At 47.3% G+C, this 19,458-nt stretch overlaps 1 protein-coding gene across 5 annotated transcripts in view; it reads left to right on the forward strand.

Moving 5' to 3' along the window:
* Nucleotides 1-19,458, forward strand: part of ARHGAP10 (Rho GTPase activating protein 10) — a 326,931-nt gene that overhangs the window by 304,021 nt on the left and 3,452 nt on the right. For all 5 annotated transcript variants that reach the window (XR_009540249.1, XM_060147720.1, XM_060147722.1 and 2 more), the window contains 2 exons: nucleotides 14,045-14,197; nucleotides 15,292-15,383. Coding sequence is in view for 4 of the 5 variants with exons in the window: in XM_060147720.1 (XP_060003703.1) it covers nucleotides 14,045-14,197; nucleotides 15,292-15,383 (245 nt within the window). In the remaining variant the exon portion in view is untranslated. The remainder of the gene's footprint in view (nucleotides 1-14,044; nucleotides 14,198-15,291; nucleotides 15,384-19,458) is intronic.

Here is a 19,458-nt window from a genome sequence, read left to right on the forward strand (position 1 = left end):
CGCGGGCTTCAGTAGTTGTGGTTCACGGGCTCTAGAGCACAGGCTTAGTGGTTGTGACGCATGGGCTTAGTTGCTCCATGGCATGTGAGATCTTCCTGGACCAGGGCTTGAACCTGTGTCCCCTGCATTGGCAGGTGGATTCTTAACCACTGTAGCACCAGGGAAGCCCTCGATCATAAAATTCTTGACAATAAAATTGGGTCTCATACTCTTTGAACTTTTTAGTGATATTGACATAGTTATTAATAAATATTTTATTTCCAATTTAAATTATTATGCATTTATAAAAATACTTTTCTTTTGGAAGTCTCATTTCTTTCTGTGTGTCATTGAATGTCTCTTAGGCAATTTAAAACTCTGGGAATTTCACAGAATTAATCTCACCATTTTCTCTTTATAACGTTTTTCTTTATTTCCTTAGCACTTACAAATTTAGTTTTCATTGTATGTGCTTTTCTTTTTGTTTCTTTTTTTTAAAATCCATCATCTCTGCATACCAGCTGTACAGTATTGATTATAGTAGGATCTGAGTAAATCTGATTAAGAGCCCTTTTAATAAAACCGAAGTTGCTGTGTAGTCATTAAAACTCTTCTCAGAGCCTTAAAAAGGAGGCATTGCCTGGACTGCTTGGTTTTAATCCAGCCTGGTGACTCTCTGTTCCAAAACTTACACCTGCCTTATCTTAGGTCCTGAAAAATGAAGCCCAAATGTATGTAGATCACATAGGACCCCAGTAGCTCTATTGTACAGAAATGCCATGACCCCAGCTACCAGAAAGCAAACTTATACAGGAAAACCTACAGCAGCTGATATTCTGATATAGGCAGTGTGTAAATACAGCTGTAGTCTCTGACAGGTAGAAAACAATCCAGCAGAAATGGATTTCTTGGGTTTCTGCTGATGTTTATGACTTGTGGGTATTATTCATTGCAGTCAATCAATCTGTAGCTATTCCTTACCTGTACACTCAAGGTGATGGGTGACTTCATTGCCAGTAAAGAATTGCTAGCTCAGTCTCCTTGGAGGACATTACATCATAGGTCAAGGTATTTCAAATGTTCCAAAGTCATTTTTTCCCCAGTAAAGTAGTTTTCTCTTCATTTTTAAATGATGGAGCAGGTCCTCGATAAGTAATTCTTTTAGGTTTTCTGCCACAAAAGAAAATCTCTTGTAAGTAGATACCAGGAGTTGTTATCTGCTTCCTGTACAGATTTCAAATGAAAAGGAGTACTTCCTGCTAGCACGTGTCCATAGTCAAGATGGCAGCAGCATCTTAGAATCGTTCTTCGTAGCTGGGAATGTTGGTACCCCGAGGTGTAACTCAGTGTGTGCTCTGGCAGGCTGGGAGGGCAATAGATCCTTCTCTCCCACCCAGTGAGAGGCTTGGCTTGGTAAGGTTTATCCTGAATGTGAAGGTGTTCCTAACAACGTCTATCCCCGATGCTGCCCTGAGCCGCTGTTGTGCCTCAGAGGTACATGCCTCCCCAGGCTTGGTGCTAGTCGGTTAAAGTCATTAGACGGTAAGCTCCCATGCCCATTTACAGCCTCGTGCATGTCACCTGTAGACTTTGTGTGTGCTCACTGGTGACCATTTTTATTCTTGTCTATGAAATAATAACTTGCCTCCTTTAAACTGGGCAAACACATAGAGGTTTCCCATAGACAGCTGCTTGGCATTTGAGATTACTGGACTTGGTTCCATGATTGCTTTTCAGGGAGTTGATGACTTTTGCGAGGAGATAGCAAAGTACCCCTTAAACTGGCTTTGTGTCTGTGACAACAAGCCATGAGTGATGTGTCTGAAGTTCAGAAAAATAATCACCTTAAACAATTTTTAGCAGGTTTTGGTGAAATTGGGTGCACACTTAGAAATTATAAGGTAGCAGTCATGGGCAAACTTTGTCTTCGCCTCTTCCCTTCGTCTCTCTTTCTTTCTGTTCTCTCTCTCCTCCACCCCTTCAGGGAGGGCTTCCTCAACCCCATTGCTCCTTGACTTTACTGCTCCCAACCCTGCCAGGGCAGTCAGTTCACCCTAGAAGTTGATGTCTTAAATTTTGATTGTTTCAAAAGAAAATAGGGCATTTAACTTTTAAAAGTTTTCTCTCTCTTGGGGGGATGCATATCTGCTTTTTTGCTAACTTGACTAAGATGAGCACATATGGCTTTTGTAAAAAGGGGAGACAAGTTATGTATATTTAAAAAGAGATCAGGAGATGGCGGTATTTAACCCCCAAAAGTGAATTGCCCATCACAGGCATTTCCAGCATCTTTATTGGCTAGTTAGGACATCATATCCTAATAAGGGGAGCACCTTTTCTTCTCTGCTTACCTGTAGGTGGACCCTGGTTACAGAAAGTGGTGGGTTCCATTGACCAGCGTCTCTAGTAGAGCTGGTGCCTTCATGTGGCGCTGGGTGCTGTGAGGAGTGGATTGGAAGCCAGTCTCCCATACCTAAGTGAGCGGCAAAGTCCCTGGTGGGTTCAGAAAGATGGAGGTGTAAGATAGCTCGTAGGGAAGCACATGAATGAGCAGGAGTAGACCGCCTTGCTGTGAGCCCCGGCAGTCTTGTGACTTCTGCCCAGAGCTTAGCCCATCTGGACCTGTTGGGGGCTGGGGACTTAGAGGGGGCAGAAGCGTCTGCGTCAGCAGTGGCTGGTGGTGAGAGGCTGCAGAGAAGGCTCGATGCGGTAGATCCTCTCTTGCATTTCTCAGAATCAAAGACTGTGGAGCATTAACTCTCGGGGGCCACAGACTTTGTTGTAGCTGCTTTATAACTGTGTCATGTTGATCCTCACATCAGACCCAGTGAGGTAGAACTATGTTCTTTTTTTTTTTTTTTTTTTTTTTGCTGTACACGGGCCTCTCACTGTTGTGGCCTCTCCCGTTGCGGAGCGCAGGCTCCGGACGCGCAGGCTCAGCGGCCATGGCTCACGGGCCCAGCCGCTCCGTGGCACGTGGGATCTTCCCGGACCGGGGCACGAACCCATGTCCCCTGCATCGGCAGGCGGACTCTCAACCACTGCGCCACCAGGGAAGCCCTATGTTCATTTTTAAAGATAGAGAAATGGAGGCACAAAGAAGGTCAGAATTTTGCCCCAAGCCACATGACTAGTAAGGGGCAGAGAAGGGTTATGACCCTGATCTGTCTGACCTCGTGATCTGTGGTTCCCTTGGACTTGTTTTACTGTCGGTATGGAAAGTCTGGTGGCCTATGGGAACGTTGTTCAATTGTAGTTTTCCCCCGATTCTGGGACCCACAGTGAGCTAACAGCGGCTGCCAGCTGGCCGCTGCCCTTGTTCTGAAGAGGGTGGGCTGACCCTGTGTTAAGATACGTTGCTGTGGTTTATAGTTACCTGTGGAGAATAAACCCTTGCATCTGAATTGCGGCACATTCACCATCCAACACCTTTGGCTGAGATTCGTGGAGGAGGGCATCCTCCCCTGCCGCAGAGCTGGGAGACTTGGAAATTTGATATTTTGCAACAGAGAAGCATCCGTAATCTTTTCATGAGTAGCATGATATCCGGTACAGCTCTTGAAGCTAATCTCGGGGCCCACGTGCTTGGCCATCGACCCTCAGTCTATTCACACTCATTGGGGTGGTGGTGGTGGATAACTTTTGTCCCGTATATCTTCTTCAATCTTCTCTCCAACTCAGTATAGAAATTACGCCATCCCGACTGACCGCCTAGCATCCTCACAGCCTTCCATACATGTCCCTTGGGTCCTGCTGGGGTATTTTTGGTATTTGTATTGTGTACTTGGCACTTGCGTGTGGCCTGAGTCACCTCTCCCTTTGCTGTGCTCTAACTACAGGTTCTGAAATTCAGAGATTTTATTTTCAAGCCAAATGGTTGGTCATTCATCTAACTTTAAAGCCCCGTAATGAAAGTTGACTTTCCAAATTAAAGACACCGGTCTGAATTTTTGTAGTAGCTGCTCTACTGCTTAAGATTCAAACAAACAAACAAACAAACAAAACTTAAGTCTTCTCCTTAGTCTTGTTTTGGTTTTGCTTTTCTTTTTCGTTTCACTGGTTTTTGCTATTGTAATGTATCATTTGCTCTGCGTGGACTGGTTGGCTGGGTCTCAATATTGAAATGCAGGCAGGGGCCTCGTGAGCTTTCTGTGAGCTGGAAGACCGTGGTGTAGACTGGTAAAGCACTGATTTTAGAGTCAGACAAGCCTGGCTTTGCATTCTTCCCCTGCCACTTCAAACCTTGGAGGCCTTATATAAATTACGTCAGCAAACCAAGGCTTAGCAAGATTATCTGCAAAGGGGGAGTAACAGCACCCAGCCCTCCTGATTGTTGTGAGGTTTCAAGGTACCACATGTAATAAAACCCAGTCACGGCTCCCCTGGGAGCCCTAGGCTTGCATTTTCCTTTCCTCCGAGAACTTAATTTAATATTCTTAGTTGGACTTGACCCAACTTCCTGGTTCATCAGTTATGTAATCTCCCCACTAAATGGCTTAGGGAAAATAGGCTCTTTAGTCCTGGAGAAGCCTTTAGTGTTGACCTGAAGTTGCATTGTTTCCAGCATTTACAGTAGTTATACCAGGAGAACCCGCAGCTCCTGTCCTTGCCTCGCTGTGTAGAAAGCTCCTCTGTAGAAGCTTCGGAGAATAGGGCCCTTGGGTAGCTCATGACCAAGGCGTCGTGTTCCCAGTGGGACCCAGCCAGCTCTCTAAACTGTTCTGAGCAGTATGGGAAGCTCACCTATCACCACAGGTAACCCGTAAAACAGCTTGGTAAGTAACCAGAGGATTTTCTTAGCAGAGTAGTGCTGTACCCCTTTTGAGCTGTGCTTGGGAGCCCCTGTTTTATATGTTCCACCCTCACGTTGGCTGGTGGCTGTCTTCCACATACGAACTGAGCTTGTGGCAATATTCCCGTCAGTTGCCCTGCGGGACCATAATGCGGAGACCTCTCTACAGCCCCATAATTCCCTGAAACGCAGCTGCAGCTCCTTTTCTGTTTGGCTAGCAAGCTAAAGTTCAGGCCTGGTCCCTGATTCCACAGTGATGATCTGGAAGGAAGAGAAATGCAATTCAAGGAGCACTTTGAGTGAAAGATCAGTCAGAGGTGTAACTCTCAGTTCTCTCATAGCAAACCCCAAGAAAATGATCAGCCTGGGGGTGAACTTCGTAAGATATGGGCTGACTAGGTCTAGTGGTGTCCTTTCTTGTCAAGGAGGGAAACCCCCCAGCAGACCCAGCATCCTGGGGGGTGAGGACTGAGTGTTCAGTGTGGTTGTATCCAACCTCAAAAGGTTCTGTCTTATCTGTGTTCGAGAGATTTCCTTCCGTGCCTTTCCTCCTCTCCCTGCCCGCCTCCCTCCTTTTCCTCAAGGGGGACCAAGTTCTTGCTTTTACGTGCTGGCTCGATCTATTGGCTGTCTGCCTCCTGCATGGGAGGTGATCCTGAGCAATTAGTCAGGAGAGCTCCTGCTGCAGGAAAGCCCTGGGTGCTTGCAGATCGGCTTTTGGCACACACAGGAGTCCCCACGCCGCAAAGCCAGTGAAGATGGAGGAAGGCGAGTGGGCTTTCCGAGCCCAGGGGAGTTTACCATCATTATCTTCACCTCTTCCAACTCTCCACTACGAAATGGATTCACATCTGATCCATCTCATCCAGGGGTGAGCAAACTGTGGCCCACCACTGCCTGTTTTTTTTTTTAATAAATAAAGTTTTATTGGAACACAGCCACCCAGTCATTTACAATTGTGTCTGTGACTGCTTTCGTGCTGCTATGATGGCAGGGTTAAGTAGTTGCAAGACCTACAGCCTGCAGACCCTGAAGTATTTATCATCTGGCCTTTTGCAGAAAAAGTTCGCTGATCTCGATCTAATCTATAAACAAAACTGATCTTTTTGGGAAAGCCCACGCTCCTTAAAAACCAGTTTCAACAGCTGTGGTAATTGCCATGTTTTAGATGGGCGGTCCAAGTGATTTTTAAATGTAACTCTTAGGAATCTTTTCATGTCATTGAACTAACCAAAAGTTTTCCTTAGGGCTTTTGGATGCCTTCAAGTGTGTGATCATAATTTCAAAAGGCTTTTTAGTACTTCAGTGATTGAAAAATTTATTTGGGGTTATTCTTTTTACAACCTGTTGTTAAAAAAATTTATTTTGAAATAGTTTTAGATTTACAGAAAATTTACAAAGATAGTATAGAGAGTTCCCATAGACCCTTCACCCGGCTCTACTACTAACATCTTACACCAAACCATGGTACTTTGGTTAAAACCAGGAAATTCACATTGGTGCGATACTGTTACATACAGACTTTATTTCTGTTTCACTAATTGTTTCACTCATGTCCTTTTGTTCCAGGATTCAGTCTTGGATCATATGCAATCATAATGCACTTAGCAACTTTTTTCTCCCAATGGTGACATTTACTTAATATTTATAGTTTTTCCCCTTTGACAGAGTTCGTTGTCTTTTGGTAAAGAAAATGATTCATTGGTGAAGATGTAAGCTTGGAAAGCAGAGGCAATATACCTAATGCTCATAAGAAGGGCCTCACCTGTTGAGTACTCACTGTTCTCCAGTCACTGCTGGGTGCTTTATACCTGTCATCTTATTTACATCTTACTGCCACCCAGCCTGTTAACACTTACTTTCATTTTAGCTAAGGAAACTGAGACCAGGGAGATGGTTACTCTCCCAAGTTTCAGTTGTGGCTGGCTTTCAGCCAAGGCGGATAATGCCAGCTCTGCCCCAGCCTCTGAGAGTGAGAAGTGTCCTCCCCTCTCTCCCCATTCCCCTCCTGCCTTCTTTTTTTTTTTTTTGGTGGTACGCGGGCCTCTCACTGCTGTGGCCTCTCCCGTAGCGGAGCACAGGCTCCGGACGTGCAGGCTCAGCGTCCATGGCTCCCGGGCCCAGCCGCTCCGCGGCATGTGGGATCTTCCCGGACCGGGGCACGAACCCGTGTCCCCTGCATCGGCAGGCGGACTCTCAACCACTGCGCCACCAGGGAAGCCCTGCCTCCTTTTTTTAAAAAACAAAAAAAGGAACAAGCTGAGGGAGATTAGGAAACTGCAAATGGGCACACTGCCAGGGCTGTCTTTGGAACCCAGGGTCTGTGTAGAGTGGCGGCGTCTCATGCAACTGTAATCGGTGTGATTAAAATCCTTCAGCCACCCCGCCTGTGAGCATCTGACTCAGTGGACCTGCGCAGTGAGTGCCTCTGACTCTCCTGTGTCTCCATTCAGCTCCTTGTGTCCCACTCCAGCTGCTCGCTCGGAGGGACTTGAGGCTGTGAGCTCCGTGCGGTCTTGTCAAAACGGGGCTTTGACCCGACATTGACCTGGAGTAAGTCACCGTCACCTTTCTGCTCTCGGCTTCTCACGTGTTGCGTGGAGCGGTAGCATAGCTGGGAATGAGTGAATGAGCGCGTGCCGGTTGTGCCTGGATGTAGGGAGGGCGTGATGGTACTGACAGTGGCGCCATGGGCTCTGGGCGGAAAGCCTCCCTGGCTGCCCACATGGCAGCTGCTCCCTCCTCTGTTCTCCTGCGGGACCCTGGCCACCTCTCTGTTGTGTGGCGCGTCATGATCATCAGTTTGTCCTTCTCTTCTCACCTGACTGGGTGCTCATGGAAAAGAGCTGTTATAGTTCCCTGGGTGTTCCCAGGGCAGGCGTGGGGCCTGACAGGTAGTTCTCAGACCAAGAGTGATGAGCGAACAGGGTCCAGTTCGAACCCTCCTCATGATCAGTGACGTCCTCCCGGCCCAGTGCTGTAGCTTATGGCCCCTTGTCACAGGTGCATGCTTCTCCCCACGGCTGTGTCCCTCACTGTGCTCACTTGGGACCAACAGCGTGCTGGCTGGGGATTGCCCCTCTTTGGCACATAAAGAAGAACGGTGGCATTAACTTGAACAGAGATTTCTCATAATATACAGATCGACAATATTTCCTTCTGTCTTTATTAACATTTTCAAACACTTTTGCCCAGGACAGCTGTTCTAGACTTATGCTGTACGTTGTTTCCCAGCCTGGAATGAAAGATCATTTCACTAATGTGTTGGCTTCTGCTCGGAGACCTTGCAAGTGAGGTTTTAAAATCTTTCCTTCCGGTGCAAACTTCTGATTTGATGGCGACATCATAAAAGCCATCGTCAAATATCTTGGTATTTGGGGGATTTAATCATTTCAGAGAAGCAGTCATTTCTTTTCCTGATGTGTATCCTCCCTCAAATGCTAAATGATGCTCTGTGCTCCCAGAGCCTGGAATCGGGCACTTGTATTGCGAGCACTGCCCAGAGCCTGACCTGCCTATGGTTTGCAAGAAATGTTTGTTAGAGGCAGACGTTCTCTGGTGACTGGTGCAGCTGTCGTCGAATTTTAACAGTTAAGGCCCTAAGTCCCCTCCCCCATTTCTGAAATGTTTGTGCTTTTCTGCTGCCAAAAAGTTTTTTTTAATATGCATGGCACGTGGAGTCTGCTATTGGAGACGATCGGGTCACAGTTTGAATCCCAAGCAGCATATACCACTGATTTGTTACATTTTCAGGAAAATGAACTCTGTAAAGTGTACGCATACACAGAAATGGTCATAATTTCATGTTATTGAGGGTTTATTCCTCCCCATCGTGAAAGCTACACGGTCTTTCCCTGACGTGCAGACCTGTTTTGCCAAGGCAAGAGTGTTGTTAGTGGAGAGAATTCGCTCGTCACCTTCACAGATGTGTGTTCCACTCCACCTGCCCCGCCCCCAGGCAGGAGACTTCCCATTGCCTTAGGAATACCAGGTAGCCTTCCAATGTCAGAAAGTTTTCGAGGATGAGTTTCTGAGCTAGCAGGAGGAAATCTCGGTGTTTTTAGTGAAACCCTCTTGTTTCCATTTCTTCCTTTTCTTTGAGAAGGAAACATTTCTCCTCAAAGGGAGGTTGGCTCTTTGGCCCCGAAGACAGAGAGGAGTCATGATGCTTTCAGTCTAGTGTGTGAAATTGGGAAGAGAGCAGAGAAAGAGATTCATATTTCTCTGTAATTTATTTCTGTTTTGGTAAATGTGGTCTGAGCTTTTCAGGAAGAGTAGACTTCTGCCTGCATTTTTGCAAACCACAGCTTGGCTTTCAGGAAACATGGCGCTTTAGGTGCTTTTTTATCATTGCTCAGCAGCTCCTTATTCAATAAAATCAGTGGTTTCTGATCATGCCAGTCTTGGTCATCAAAAATCCATAGTTAAAGGGGCAGGAGGAAGAAGGAATTAAATAGCTTTGTTTTTTTTTTTTAAATGCTTAAATTTGGGAAGTGGTAGGAGAGCACACTTGAAATATTCCATGTGTTCTTGCAGGCAATGGGCTTTTGAATTCTAAGATCACCTACCAGTTTTGATCGTTAACCCGAAGACTTTCTTAGCCAGGGTTCTCCTCTGAACCACAGAATACAAAAAATGACCTGGGTATTTTCTCAGTGCTCCCAAGGATGCTGTCAAGAACGGTGACATCTGAAATTTGACTCTGCAGGGTCCCGCATTGGCCTGCCATGGTTCCAAGGATGCTGGCAGAAGACATTGGGCTCCTGGTCAGAGTCCAAGGACTGTACTAATCACAGCCGTAGCAGTCCTCAGAGTATTAATCCGAGTCCCAGTTGCCACAGGGTGATGCCCCGTGGCCCAGATAACACCTGCCTGTGGAGTGTTAGCAAGAGAGAAACCCAGAGCTCAGGAAAAATACGTCTTTTATGACGGACAGTAAAGCCTGCTCTTCGCTCCAGAGGAAGACACAACTTTATCTTCCAAGGCTCTGTGCTCTAAAAGCATCCTTGAAAAGATAATCCATCCTTTGCTCGCTAGAAGTGCAGACACACCAGAGACCCGTATTGAATTGTCTCCCAACACATGGGTAGCTAGAACAGTTCTAGACATGCAGGAGAGGGGTTAATTCATTATGTACATGGATGCCTTAGGACGCCTTCTCTCCGGAGGCCCAGGCTGAGAAAAACTGCTAGATCACACCGAGGGCCCAGGCTGAGAAAAACTGCTAGACCTTTGCTCTGGGCTGCCGTTTCCCAAATGCCTAGGGTTCCTCTAAAATGTTTTAAAAAGTCAAAGAAGAGAAAGACAATGCCAGAAATTCTCCTTTAAAAGGAATACTTTACTGCTTTTTGAGAAAATTATAAGTATTATCTTTTAAAGAATTAAATAGTTAAAAAATATTTTTTGATCCTTATTACCAAAAAGCAAAATAAAACCCAAATTCTGGAAAGTAGGAGATGGTTTATATAAAGAAACTCATATTTACAATTTCTTGCCTTCCAAAAAAAAATTGTTGGCAGGTTGCTTTTGGAGACACCTGTGAAACGTCATCTGGCCTCTGCTGGCTGAGGCGAGAATTCAGGTCTTAGGTCTTGAGTGTATTTAACTGCTTCCTACCTCATCCCCATTCCTTCCCAGCGAAGGAGCCCATGGAAATTTTCTTGTATCCTCATGGCTCCTTGGCTCCATTTCCTGAACTTTGTTTGGCTGGGCAGGTCTCCTCTTTCACAGGACTTAGTTTTCTACATGACTTAGGATACCTCCTCCCCATATTAGAGGCGAACATGAATAGTCCAGTCTGCAAAGTTCATGCCCACAGAGAAGTCCCGAGCGGAGGCTTCTGAGATACTGTGGGGAAACCCAGGGACCCAAATACAGAAATTTAGGTCTACGTGGGAAGCCTGAAAAGACTCTTGGTGAACCAGTGAGCGTGGGATCACATAGCACATCTGTGTGTTGACAGAAAACAGAAAAATCACAGAGAACAAACCAAGAAGCAAGAAAGGTTCATGTTGCGAGCTTGACTCTGGACAAGGATGGGTGACTCTGAGTTCCTGTTTTGGGACAGGGTGGAGAAAGCCGAGCTAAGGATAGGCCCTTACCTTCTAAACCTGCTATTCCAACAATTCTTTCACTTGCCAGGAGGAGTATTTTCCCTTTACAAAAAAACAAAACAAAACATTTCTTTTTATTTTATTTTATTTTTTTTTGCGGTACGCGGGCCTCTCACTGTTGTGACCTCTCCCGTTGCGGAGCACAGGCTCTGGACACGCAGGCTCAGCGGCCGTGGCTCACGGGCCCAGCCGCTCCGCGGCATGTGGGATCTTCCCGGACCGGGGCACGAACCCGTGTCCCCTGCATCGGCAGGCGGACTCTCAACCACTGCACCACCAGGGAAGCCCAACATTTCTTTTTAAAAGAAAGATGTGAGGATGAAGCAGATCATAGCTGTACAATTTAAGACCTTTACTTTTAAAGAGCCTTATAGATACGCACACTGTGAGCTTATCTTCATCCCGCAGCTGTCCTCCCGCTCAGCAGATAGATGGCCGTCGTTTCATCACCTGACTATTTATGACCAGGAAGGGTTGGTTCGGGTCGGGTAAACCACCTCATCCTCCACCACCACCAGCACCCACCAACGCCTTGAGTAATTGCTGGGAGATAACATGTCAGTTGTTTGGCTAACTGTGGTCTTAAATTCTCTGTCAGAGCTTCACTCACGCCATCCTCTCCCTTCCTGATTAGTAAGAAGAACTCGTTAAAGTTTCATTTTCTGCTGAAGAATGGAGTGACTTTTGCTGTTGGTGATACAGATCACCTTGAGATTTCTAGGTGTCTTCGCTTGGCATGAAGTAGGTTTTATGACTTCCAAATGAACGGCTGGATAGGGGGATTGTAAATAAGCTGTTCAGAGAATAATGTTTTTAAAATGTTCCTCCTTCCCCCCCTTTTCTGATCAAAGTAAAGGCAACCTTCTGTGTGCTAAATATCTATCCAGTCAGTAATGCAATGTTTCACGGGCCTGCTGTATAATACTCAGTTGTAGTGTTAGCACATGCGAACTGGCTGCTTCAGATGTGGCTTGAAGACTTCCTGTGCCGAGCCCTCTGCCCGGCTTTGTGAATCCACACAAAGAGTTAACCCACCTGCTCTCAACCCAGAGGCGGGAGAAATGTCTGAAACCAACACAGAACAACTCATGCTGATCGGCCCTCCCGTTTATTGGTGTGACGGGCCTTCAGAGAAGGTCTGTGACTTAGCCCAGAGGAGAAGAACTGGGGGAGGCAGCTGGAGCTGAGCCGGGGGGAGGGGACAGATTGGAGCCAGCAGAGGAGCGGAAGAGCCTGAGGGGGGAGGAGGGGAAGTCAGGGGAGCAGAGCTGTGGGCTGAGCCGCCAGGCTGCCAGGGCAGGTGGGAGAGCACACCTGTTCCTGGGGAGGCACACGGGGTGGACTGGGTCTTACCCAGGTGGCTGAACGTGGCTGATGGAACTGGCCGAATGGGAGGCCCGGGGCTAGGGCCTTGGCTAGGAGAGCTCCGCCCTGACACCGGCATGAGCAGTGAGATTGGGATCCTCTCCTGTTCTTGACGAGAGCGTAGAGAAAGGAACAGCCTGGGAGCTTTTTGCAGTAAAAATGGACAGGATGTGGTGTTAGTTCTGCCTTAGAAGAAGAATCAAAGGTAACACTCAGTAATATGGAAGGACACGGAAGCTGCTTGTAGAAACTGGTTTTAGCCAAAGAGGGTGAATTTGAGGTGAGGGGCATCGGGGTATAGCAGCATTGAATACATATGTGTTGAAAATGTACTTGAGTAAAACGAGAAGCTTTCAGCACTGTGCTTTGAAAGCAAGCTTCGTAGACCATCGTCACAAGCCTCCAGTTTTGAAATCATTGAAGAATAATTTATTCAGATCAACATGTATTTATCGAACCCTCCACGTTTAGAAGCCCGTCCATGGGTCTGTCTACTGACCTTTTTACATTAACTTATTTTCAAAATTGGCAACTACTAGGGAATGGTAAGGTCACCAAAGATTTACTGTTCATTGGTTTCTCCCTTAAAGGCTAGTCTTTGGTCCACTCTACAGGAATCTTGATTCCCAGTGGCATTCTGTACTGAGTTGCCACATGTATATGACCAGATGAAAGAGCTTTATTTTTTTATTGAAGTGTAGTTGCTTTACAATATTGTGTTAGTTTCTACTGTACAGCAAAGTAAATCAGCTATATGTATACGTATATCCCCTCTTTTTTGGATTTCCTTCTCATTTAGGTCACCACAGAGCATTGAGTTGAGTTCCCTGTTCTATACAACAGTAGGTTCTCATTAGTTATCTATTTTATGCATAGTATCAATGGTGTATATATGTCAGTCCCAGTCTCCCGGTTCATCCCATCCCCGCTTGGTATCCATACCTTTCTCCTCTATGTCTGTGTCTCTATTTCTGCTTTGTAAATAAGATCGTCTATACCAATTTTTTCAGATTCCACACATATGCCTTAATATATGATATTTGTTTTTCTCTTTCTGACTTACTTCACTCTGTATGACAGTCTCTAGGTCCATCCACATCTCTACAAATGACCCAATTTTGTTCCTTTTTATGGCTGGGTAATATTCCATTGTATACATGTACCACATCTTCTTTATCCATTCCTCTGTTGATGGGCATTTATGTCGCTTCCCTGTTCTGGCTGTTGTAAATAGTGCTGCAGTGAACATTGGGGTGCATGTGTCTTTTTGAATTATGGTTTTTCTCTGGGTATATGCCCAGTCGTGGGATTGCTGGGTCATATGGTAGTTTTATTTTTAGTTTTCTAAGGAATCTCCGTACTGTTCTCCGTAATGGCTGTACCAATTTAGACATTAAAAGGCCACTGTTGAATATTTAGAGCTATAGGTCATGGGCTTGACTGTAGATTCTTGTGACTTTCCTTATAAGCAGAAAACATGAATACCTCGAAAGTCCAAGCAACTAGTTTTGGCCGTTGGATTCTGGTGTTGTAATTAGCACGCCAGTATGGTGCTAGGTTGGACAAGACTAGATCTTCTCCACAAACCTGAAGAAGTACAATGAGGCATCTCTAGTTTTGGGGTGTGGCTCTTGGGGCTACAGACCTGGGAGGAGGTGGAGAGGACTCTGTCCCTTTCAGTCATCAGGAGAGAGAAAGGAACTATCACCCTAGCCATTGAGGGATGGGGTGTCATGTGTTTGGTGTTCCGTGGCCTTTATACTATTAATCCTGTTCTTCAAACTTCCACACTTAGCCCAAGCCAGGCCCGGTCATCCACCGTCCAGTGGCTTAACCCTCAGTCACCAGCCACACCGAGCTGCAACCCAGCCGCTACACCTCCTTCACCCAAGCTGTCGTCTTTCCCCCTCTCTCTTCCTGCCACCGTAGCGGACAAGCCACCTGAAAGGTATGTGGTTTGCAGTGTGATGTAGAATGTGAGGACGGCACACAGAGGGGCTTGATCAACCGGAGCAACTTCTTGTGCTCCCCACATGGAAGAAGCTTCTGGTCTCCTGGACTTCGTGGACAACATTTGCAACCTTGCCTTAGACTTAAAGGTTCCAGTACATTCTTAGGGATTTACCTTACGTGAGACCTGCTTGAACCTACTCTTTCTGGTGCTGGTTGTGCATTTATGAAACCACGTATTTTGCAAGAACTTTTTATACGTGAATAGAAAGCACACGGTTTGTTTTAAAGGAAGGTAAATGGGGCACTGGAAACTGTAGTTAACACAGCTCTTTAATGGGCCAGTGGTGCAGAGGCCAGAGGCGCTGACCCTGTAGCAAAGCCCTTCCTCCGGGACAGCAGGCCGAGGCTCTTCTCCCCATCAGTGGCTTCCCCTGCTCCGGTGAGGTGGGCTGCTTCCTTCTGCCTCGGCGTGCATCTGGCTGACAGCCTGCTTTCCATCCTTCCCCAGTGTGTTCTTTTCCCACAAGAACACACAGGATGTTTTGACAAGTGTCGAGAAGCCGAGCCTGATGTACCTTTTGGGGGCGAGACCCAGCTGAGAGCAATGAGCCCCTTCCAGGGTGGCGTGAAAGCAGAGCCTCACCGTAGACTGATGGGCGTCCGAGGTGCGTGGCTGGAGCCTCTTACTGCCCGTGTGCCTCTGCCCTTCAATGCCTCGCCTTCGGTCTCAAGACACCGGTCCTTTTCCTTAATAGATAAACCGAGATGCTTCAGAAATAAACATGCCCTGTGGTTCTAATAACGCTGAGCGAGAGGGAAGGGCATCCCACTGAGCGGAGAGGAGCAGTAGGTGAAGAGGTTCAGGGAAAGCTTCTCGGAGAGGCTCCCTAAAGAAAGATTGGGGTTTGAAACCTGTCATTTACTTGACAGTCAAGTGCTGTGGTTTGCCCGATGTTCCCTTTCCCGCTGATTTCCTTTTTGGAAGGAGCTGCCGTGCTGGTGACATAGAAATGAGATTTGGGCAGTGTGGGCGGGGGAAAGGTGAGGTTTCTCATGTTTCACTTGGTGCCTTGCATGTTCCCTCTTCAGCCTCATCAGTCGGAAGGCCCGGGCAGTGTACCCGTGTGAAGCAGAACACAGCTCGGAATTGTCTTTTGAAATAGGAGCGATTTTTGAGGATGGTAAGTGTTAGTGGGAGCTTTGTGGGAGGCTGTCTTCTGCCGGCGCAGAGGGTCTACCACCCAGAGCACGCAGGCAGTCCCTGGCTGTGGGTTTGTCAGGAGTACAAGTCTGTCCCTTGATGCTTTGGACGGGCGAGAGCCTGCCCACCTGGCATCCAGGAACCGAACGCCAGGGGGCTGTGGGTGCCCACTTCCGCTTTAATCTTGGTTATTCCCCAACTCTTGTAACTCTTGAGGGTCTTCGTTTGGGATATCTTTCTCCTGATGTAGAGAAGCCGGTGCCACTTGGAGTCAAGAAATGTTTGTGATTTGCATCCTCTGTTTTCCTCCCTCATCGTCCCCACCCTAGCCTCCTAAATGCTCCAGGTTCACCAGCTCTGTGCTACAGACAAGTGCTTTGTCGACCAATTTTGGTTTATCATTCCCTTACCATTCTTTTGCTTTACATGAGTTTCGCTTGTTTGCATAGTGCATGAATCTCTAGATATGGGTATTGATTCTGCATACTGAAACCAGGGTATAGATTTTTGTTTGCATGTTTAATAGTCACACACAAGCATTGAGGAGCTATGCCCGGCTTCAGATTGCACAAATTCCTCCCATGGTTCAGTGTACATCTCTTCCCTCCCCCTTGATTTCTTCCTTCCCCGTCCTCCTCATTATGAAATTCATTGGTTGCTATGGAAACAGTGATGTTGTGTGGGGGCAGAGCTGCCCAAAAGGGTTCTGGAGAGGCAGCGAGAACCTTTGATGCTTGGAATGGAATGGTTGATTAGCCAGAATGTTTGGAATATACGGAGTATATCAACACAACGCCTGGTGCTATATTGTCAGTAACGCGGCATGAGCTGATGATTGTTTTTTAGAAAGCGAGTTGCCTCATTTAGAGTAGATTTCTATATCTGTGTGATACGTACTCTGGAGAGCCAGAGACTCCTGATAGCGTCAGAAAACAAACAACAAAACACCCCACATATGACAGCATTATACTTCGTGGAGAAATTTTGCTCTTGGAGTAGAAGCAAGAACAGTCCTCTGTCACCATAACATACATGCATGCAGTTTTGGCAGGAAAGTCAGTTAGCTGCCCTCCTCCAGGCCTGGCATGTACGGGCACCCACATGGCAGAAGGGAAAGCGGAGAGCACTGAAACCCACCGTTTAGGAAATGAGGGTGAATCTTGACGCTGTGTGGTTGATTGGATTTGTTCGGGGCCTCAGAACACAGTATTGTCCATGTGATACTTACCTTGGTGGAAGGTGTATCTATTAGAATGCCTTTGGCTGCAAGTAACAGATAGAGCTGGTTAAATCAGTCACGAAAGCGAATTCGCTCACGCGCTAAGAAGTCTGCACATGGGGAGCTCCAGGGGCTGGTTAATCACCTTTTCAAAGATGTCACCCAAGACCGCAGTGTTTCTATCTCTGCTTATGGACAGGAGCCCCTGGCTGCTTCCCCAGTGCGGGTGGGATGGCTGTCCCAGTTCCAGGCCTCATGGCCACACTCAACCCTAGCAGAAGGGGGTTGCCTCATCCTTGTGTTCTTTTTTGAAGCATGAGAAAACCCTTTCAGAACATCCTTCCTAGGTGACCTGCTCTCACGTCTCAATAGCAAGAATGAGGTCATGTGCTCCCCTTAAAGTCATTGCCAGCCAGGACTTCAGATCAATCAGCACCACACTGGGTCCAGGGGCTTCTCCTCTGGGCACTCAGACATGGGAATGGGGGTCAGGACCCCAATCAAATCCGGTTCTGCCAACTTGGATATTGGGAAAGACCGGTAGATGTCTGACGCGGGACACTGAAGTTCTGCACTTTTAAAGTCCCTCGGTGACTTGCAGGAGACCTCCTAAGAAAAATAGTGTGTGCGTAGGGGTGTGTGTGTGTGTGTGTGTGTGTGTCTGTCTCTCTGTATATACTCATATGCATGTATACACACACATACAGGCATACACACACATATCTCAGTGTGTTTCGGGAACAGGAGAGTGATTGATAGCAGGTAGCTATCAACTCTGCACTTATTTTGCCTGAGGTCAGTTGGCTTTTCCACTTTCTCTGTGACCCTGGACAAGTTCCTTAAGTTCTCTCTGCATCAGCCTCTCTGTCCTAATCCGCAAGGATGTCCACACGTGTGGTGATGTGTCAGGGCAGCATTTTGGGTCACGTGTGCAGCACAGACATTGTGGAGGATGTTGCCAACCTTGGAGCCTCGCTTGGCGCACCGTGCACCCGGCTTCGTTTTGAGCCAAGGCACATACCACTCAGATTCCGGGCTCTGTGGCGCTGGTGTCCTCAGGTCCTCCCCCAGGCCAGCTGCTCTAGAGACGCTTGTTGATGTGTTGACACCTTCCCCATACAGGAGCACGTGCACATCTCATCTGATGTGAGCTCCTTGCCCTGCAGCCCCTGCATCCCACTCCTGTTGCCAAAGATACGCACGGGGACCACGATCGGAACCCACGTCCCCAAACTTACTGTTTCTTAGGGTGGTTCTTAAAGGTCACAGGAAATGGAAGACCCTTAAGCAGGATTTATTCTTTTCTGGGTGTTTGTACCTTCATCTTCTGTGCATAGTTGATCTCTTAGCAGAGACTTGATAACTAGTTAGAAGTGTTTGCTCGGAGCACATCTAGTGATGCCTTTCTTGGAACGGCTGCGGCTCTTCCCTTCCGATGCCGGACGCAGGCCGGGCCGGAGCAGCAGCTCCCCTGGTCTCAGCTGCCGTTGCTCCAGGCGGCCACTGTTTATAGCTCAGCCACTGGAGGGTCGCTGGGAACATGTCCTTCCTGCAGACCAGGGATACGTAGCATTGCTGAAATACCTAAGACGTTTTTTCTGTGTCCATCTGGAGTCTTCCAGCTACCGTAAATGCTCTTGCTCTTGCCCGGCCAGCCGTTCTTGTCCCTCGTGCAGGCAACAAAGGAAATTGGCTTACGCCATTCAGTGGCCTTTGGAGTAGACAAAATCCAGGTCAGAGTGGCCCCTGGGCCGCATTGTCAGTAGTCACGTGGTTGCGAACATATACAACAGTAGGAAATCCTGACCCAGAGTGTGGAAGGGAAAGGGATCTTTAGTAATCACCTTGCCCCATAACTGTCCCTTGCTCTTCGCTCTTACCGTGTGGGCCTGGACTTGAGTTTAAATTCTAAGCTGAAGATTCATTTCTATAGTAGACGCACTAATGCTTAGCTGTTGTTCTGGGGCAGTGCCTCCCATATCCTCCAGGGGGCGCCGTGTGTAAGGTCTCAGGGCAGCTGATGTGCGTGTGTCAGCCAGAGGCCAGGGCCCTTTTCTCTGGGCCTGGGGAACCTCAGAAATACGTTACTTTGGTGACCAGTCAGTTCTGCTCTCTTTCCCGATAGGTTGCCCTGCAGCTTCCGGACCCACCAGTCCAAGCAGCGAGTGGTCTCCGTCCCAGGGCTGCCCGGCATTAGGATTTCCAAGGTCTGGCTCTCTCTGGGCAGGGAGGCTGGCTGCCTTGTTTGCCAGACTTTGTTCATTTCTAATCTGGAGACAGGATCTGTCCATTGTTTGGGGAGCAGGTGTGGCCCAGATTCATCTTTAAAAGCTGCTGGTGATTCATTTTAAAGTCCTCAGATATATAAAGAGCAATCCTTGGAAGACAGCTTGCCATTATCTTAGAAAGTTGACCCTCTTATAGACCCCACAGCCTAACAATTGTGTTCTTATATATATCCCTAACATGAGGGACTCTTAGAAACTCATTTTAAGTAAAAAAAATTAAGTGCAAGAAGCTTCTATAGTGTATGATTCTGGTTCAACTCACAAACAAACAAAATAAGTAGTATATTATTAGGGATCTAAACGTACGTGATGAACCTGTGTTTGAACCATCGCTGGGGTAAGACAGTGAGAAACACAGCATTGAAGCTGCCGATCCCCTTGGAGCAGGGGGAGGGTGTGAGGGGGAGGGCAGGACACAGGAATGAGCCCAGGACGGAGGCGTCCATGTCGGCTGCAGTTCTTGAGTTGAGTGTGGGTTTGCTATCTGTTGTGTAATGATGATTTAGATATTTCTCATTCATATTGTTTACATCATGCTAAAAAATACC

This window comes from Lagenorhynchus albirostris, chromosome 4 (genome assembly GCF_949774975.1).
Source record: "Lagenorhynchus albirostris chromosome 4, mLagAlb1.1, whole genome shotgun sequence".
Taxonomy (NCBI): domain Eukaryota; kingdom Metazoa; phylum Chordata; class Mammalia; order Artiodactyla; family Delphinidae; genus Lagenorhynchus; species Lagenorhynchus albirostris.